We start from the raw sequence: 6101 nt of genomic DNA on the forward strand, positions 1-6101 counted from the left end.
GCTTTGTGTAAAACATTATCGTCTCCAGACATTCCAATTATATAATGTTCAAATACTTATGAAAATGTATACAGATTACTAAAACATATGTTACATAGTAACCCACTAGTTGTCAAAATTGGTTTGTGGATTATGAGTTCTGATTTGAATTCATGCCTTTATTATTTTGTGTTGAAACAGGCTTAGTGTTCTAGTGTTCATTTTGAACAGCACATTATTTTATTTTACTAAGTAGAGGATTTTGGTGAATCCCATATGGCAAAGTATTTAAAAATGTAATCGGTTGTATTTTACTCCTCAAACAGCTTGATGATTTTGATGATTCATGCTAAAGATGATGTCTGTTTGAGATTGACAAACATCTGTCTGATGTACAGTAGTAACACAAGCAACACACTGTCTTGACATTGGCCATTGCTCTTTTGTATTTCATTGCAAGTATTTTTCTTTTTTACTTTTAAACTGTGACCTTTTTCTAAATGCTCACTAAAATGAACCTTTTCAATGATTTAAAGTAAAAGAAATTTATCATAAATGTGTCTTTTAATTTAATTTATTTATCTTCTGAAAAACTTCAAACTGGGCGATTGATGACCTACTCATTGATGAATGAGCGAGATTACTCCATCATATGGTTTGCTTGGTAGATTTTCATGCTTGAAAACTGAGCACCAAACGGAGAGGTTACTCTGATAGGACAAAGTCCATTTGAGTGTTTGCAACACACTGCCTTTCAACTGCTCTCAATTTGGAGATCTTGGCATATGCTTGCGGATGACCCAAGTTAAATCTGGCATACAATAAAGCAATATAAAAGCCCTCTATCCAATAACGGTCTATATTAATTGGCAATGCTGACTTGTCATCTCCTCCTCATTTATGTGCAGTTTTTCTTGTGCAGCATGTTTACTCATATTCAGTGTCTCGCATGCACTGTCAGCAGTGAGTTTATTTAGCTCGGCAAACTATACAGTACCAGTTTATGCCCTACTTCATTCAAAGTCTTCACAGATCCACGAATCTACACACTTGAGTTTGATGTTTGACCCCAAGGTCTCTCAATATTTACATCTATGAAGAGGTAGGTCTGAGAGCTATATGAGGTAAAGATCAATGAAAGTTGAAATGTAACTGCCTGCTCAGAGACTGCCAACCCCTACAGCAAAGAATTTTCCCATTGCCTATTTTGTGTTTCTTTCCTGAGTCAGGGCTGGATCCACTGGAGATTTGCACGGTAAGCTCACAGTTTTGTTTATTTTCATACATTCTCACCTTAAATAATTGTTTTCAATATATTACGTAGATATTTTGTTCAAATATACAAGTTTAATCCATTGCCAGCTCTTTTGGTTTGTAAATATGTACACTTCATCTTTCGTTTTTGTATTTTCGAAGTGTAATTCTCAGTAATGACAAATAATTCCCACAAGAATGTTTTGATAAAACATTTAACAAAGCCTATTTTTATGTGCACAAGAAAATTGATTAGTAGTAATGCAGTAACATTTCCATAAATACATTTTCGTTTTCAAAATTAATATATATTTTTTAATTTTCCTGCAATCTGAATTTAACCTGTAGCTTTAAACGAATTTAAACTGCTTAACCCTGGAATTATGCAACAGCTGACAGACCTTTAGCCATGTGAAGCATTTATTGATTATTTGACTGAATATTTTGTTCAATCTGTAAGTAAAAAACAAAACAAAAAAACAATCCACCTGAAATTGGAGGCGTTAATCAGATCATGTATTGGTTTATTGCCAGTAGCTAGATTATGGATTTCTGTGCAAGTGAGGGAGACTTTCAGGAATGAGTTTCTATCAAAAATAATAGATTGATTAAAATTGTGTGTGAGGATTCCTTTCTTGTGTTTCTGCTGAACAATTTGATCTGATGAAGTGTATACAAAATGTGTATTAATGGATTTAATATGTTTTATCTAATAATAATATTTTAATAAGTAAGGTTATGTAAAATGGAAAGAGTAATTTTGTACAAATGACCAGTGACCGATCAATGCCAAATCATTCCATAATCTGTATAAACTGTGCTGTTTTATTTCTTTTCTTTTTTCCATTTTTAGACTAACTTCTAGAACATGAACTTTTGTTTTCTGGCATTCCTCCTCCTTTGTTATGCCAAGCAAGGTTGGACGGTAATGCACTCATCTTATGCTGTTTATTTTTTCCAAATGATTTAATTCTATTTTATCAAATTATTGATTTTATTCTAGTATTTAAATGCCACAAATTGCTCCTTGTTACTGTAGGAAGATGCGATTGAACCAGAGGATGGAGCAGAGCCTTTAATTCCTCTCATCCCACTGATCCCTAGTAAACCCGTATCAGTAAGAACCCACAATTACATTCTTAAAGGTATATACATGTTTAGTCTTTTGACACTCCAATCGCCTTGTCCCTCTCAGGATTTGAAAGGCACTCTTGACCCCACGACAACAGAAGCACTCACAGTTTCTCCAGATGCCCTAGAAGCAGATCCTTCAGCCTCGGTTCCCTCTCCTGAGCAGAAAGAAGGCTCCTCTGAGGAGGACCTTGATTCGCTCTGTGATGGGGACATGACCAGCCAACAGATTAAGCGGACCGTAGGCGATGGCATCCTGAAGCTTGGACTTTTGTTCTTGAAAAACTTGAAGCCTAGTCCAGAGCAGCCCAATGTCATAATTTCCCCTCTTAGCTTGTCTGTAGCACTCTCACAGCTAGCACTGGGTAAGTCTACAATGACAAACAATTTGTCTTGGCATGCATTGTTTTTGCATCTCAGTAAGACAATCTTGATGTTTATCTGAATCTTAGGAGCAACTAATGAGACAGAAGAGCTTCTTCTACATCACCTGCATGCAGATGCACTGCCATGCTACCACACTGCCCTCAGCAGCCTCCTGCACAACTTCCGCAAAAGAAGCCTGTCCATCGCCAGCCGCATCTATCTGAAAACTGGTGAGAGTCACACGTAGCCTATACCACAAAACAGATACTGTATACTGTATATTGCCAGGGAGGTTGATATTGTGTCCGCAAAAAGTTTCTCTTTTTTTCTTGGTCCCTTAAAATTGGGGTTGGGCGATTATAGAAATTTTGGACTATCCTCTATATCGCATGTAGTTACACGCTTATGTGACGTTGCTGTGCTACATGGTCACTGAAACATAACGTTTTTAAGTATTGCATTTTAAAAACCAGTGATTTTAAGCTGTTGAAACGCAATCAGCAGTGACAGAATACTCATTTTGTTAAATGCACACAGTGTCTGAGAGACTGTTTCGCATGTGAAGTCTTTGATCATAGAGTGCAGGAGTATTGAACAGAGTTGTTTTTGCTGCTTTATAGGCCTTGACCAGTTAAATACACACTTTCTATGTGTCAAAATGCCTGTCTTTGCATGGATCCTCATGAACATAGTAGGTCTTAAGTGAAAGCAAACAGCTGAGAAAGAAAATGTGTAACAGTATATTGGATCCAGTCAGCTCTTAAAGTGACAGTAGTCTAATATTCCTGCTGTCTGTCATTCATGTTAATCAAACAACAAAAGAGAGTAAATCTCTTGCTGCTCTTGACTAAATCAATTTTATAACTTTTATAAGAAGGAATATATATTTAATTTAATTAGTTAACATTATGCAGTGTTTTATACATTTTGATAATTACTATGTAGCTTTCCTTGTTTATTTGTTCTACTGTAGTTTTTTGTTCTATTGCTTGTAATTAGTTTTTTTTAATTATCATGTAATTGCTGACTATTTACTTGTTTTCAGTGAGCTTGAGTTATAAAATTCATGAATATGTTCCACTAATATATTCCAGAAAATATCCATCTCTCTGTTTCTCTTTATAATTATTTTAAATGATATAACATTTTACATTTATTCATATTTTAGGTTACATTTTTTTATATACATTATACTTAAAAAAATGCTGTGTATTGGGGTCTCCCATTAATTTTTTTTCATACACAGTATATGTATGTATGCATATAGGTTATCTGAATTATTTTTTTTAAAAATAGGATTGGGAATTTGATTACTGGCTGATATTTGCTTTCTGACTGAAAGTTGAGTGACACCATACTAAGCAAAGCTATGAATAGTTTTTTCTTTTCCCTTAGGATTTAAAGCAAAACAGGACTTCGTGGAAGACTCTCAGAAACTGTATGACTCAGATCCGGCCACATTGACGGATGTTAATGACATCAATGAATGGGTTAAGAAAGTCACAAATGGGCACATATCAGAGTTTTTGTCCAGCCTGCCTCTCAGCGCCGTTATGATGCTCATCAATGCTATGCACTACAAAGGTCAGAACAAACACCTGTTACCAGCAAGTATTTCACAATTTCCTCTTTTACATCAGTGAGTCACATCAGAGGTTTTGCATTACTCAGATCAGTTGCATTATTGTTCCCTTGTTATTTCACAAGTGTAAACTGATAAAGGACCACACAAGTCTAATTAAACAAGTCAAGTACACAAGTCTAATTTTCTCTCTCACAGGAGAGTGGCTCAGTCGTTTTGACCCTCACTTCACCTCCACTGAGCTCTTCTACATAGATGAAAACCAAATTGTTAATGTGGATATGATGCTTGGGCCAAAGTATCCTCTCAGCATTTTCACCCACCATGAGCTGGATGCCCAGGTTACTGCCTTTAAGATGCTTTTCTTTATTTTATGCCTCACTATTGAGCTCTGTTACTCACTATTTGATCCCTGTAGGTTGCTCGATTCCCCTTTAAAGGTGACAAGAGTCTACTAGTAATAATGCCAACATCTGGACATGTGAATGTATCAGCCATTGCAGCTAAGATCAATATCTCAGATCTTTACCGACGATTACCACGAGAAAGAAACATGCAGGTCAAACTCCCAAAATTCAAACTTGACTTCAACCAGGGCCTTCAAGAGGCCATGACAGACATGGGTAAGATATCTTGCATCTAATTCATGCATATTATCACCTTGGATTCAAAATCAACTTAATAATATTTCTTAATTATTTATATTAACAAATATATAATTCTACTTCAATCCAGGTCTAGGATTGCTATTTAGTAATCCGAAACTGGACCGCATCTCTGAGGGCCCCTTGTTTGTGTCCAGTGTACAGCATATGTCCAGTATTGAGATAAATGAAGAGGGGGCAGAGGCAGCGGCAGCAACAAGTGTAGTCATCTCACGCTCTAACCCTTCATTTACTGTCAATCAGCCATTTTTCTTTGCCCTAATGGATGACTTAAGTCAAACTCCATTCTTCCTGGGAGTAATTTCCAACCCAAACCCTGGAGCATCTACTATGGTCACAAACTCTGGCAATTCAGATAAAAATAATGACAAACCACACTCTTTTGATGTTCCTCCAAAGTAGATTGTTTTTATACATTTAGCAGAATGAGTCCATAAGTGATTGTTGATTGCGTAGTTGGTCCCCACTGGGAGGCAATTAAGGACATATATTCTAAAAGTTAATTCTATCAGATAATTTGAAATTACTTTCCCTATGTAAATCAATGTTGTGCTAAATATCCTAATCTGTTAAAAAGTCATGTTTCTTTCTTTTTCTTTTTTGGTTTGTTTGTTTTTTAATTAAAGAAATTTGACCAGAAACTTCAAGTGTCTTGTTAGTTTTTCTTTTTATTGAGGTTTAGTGAAATTGTGCCTTCTTTCAGATACTGTATAACAATCTGCTGCAGTACTAATAGAGAAATACTTTTACAAACTGTACTTACAATTTGCATTTTTTTTTGTCAAATAAATACTGATGAGAATTCAATGGACAAATAATTAACTTTTCTTGAAATATATATATATATACACAATAATCTAACTAAATTTATAATATAAAAAAAAGACTTTTGGAAGGTGTTTATTTAAAAAAGGTTTTAAACCACTGACATTCATACAACTTTTGCCTCGCAGCTAATGTTATTAAAAAACGTATTTTGCTGTTGTGGCATTAAATAAATGTTAAAATAAAAGTCTAAATAGCACAAACCTCTGCCAGATTACATGGTTTAAAATGCGAATACAAAACACATAGTGTTTAAAAGCGGGAGCAAAACTATAGTGTGCTTGCCTAGTGTCATATTT

The 6101-nt window shown here is 35.1% G+C and overlaps 1 protein-coding gene across 1 annotated transcript; it reads left to right on the forward strand.

Moving 5' to 3' along the window:
* The first annotated feature begins 1146 nt into the window (after positions 1 to 1146).
* serpinf2b (serpin peptidase inhibitor, clade F (alpha-2 antiplasmin, pigment epithelium derived factor), member 2b) lies at positions 1147 to 5618 on the forward strand. The gene is made up of 9 exons (XM_059514306.1): positions 1147 to 1234; positions 2087 to 2158; positions 2273 to 2350; positions 2429 to 2729; positions 2817 to 2960; positions 4126 to 4314; positions 4511 to 4653; positions 4731 to 4935; positions 5048 to 5618. The coding sequence occupies exons 2-9, from the start codon at positions 2102 to 2104 to the stop codon at positions 5377 to 5379; spliced, it is 1449 nt and encodes a 482-aa protein (XP_059370289.1). The 5' UTR covers positions 1147 to 1234; positions 2087 to 2101; the 3' UTR covers positions 5380 to 5618.
* The last annotated feature ends 483 nt before the right edge of the window (positions 5619 to 6101 follow it).

Source organism: Carassius carassius, chromosome 28 (assembly GCF_963082965.1).
Source record: "Carassius carassius chromosome 28, fCarCar2.1, whole genome shotgun sequence".
Lineage (NCBI taxonomy): Eukaryota > Metazoa > Chordata > Actinopteri > Cypriniformes > Cyprinidae > Carassius > Carassius carassius.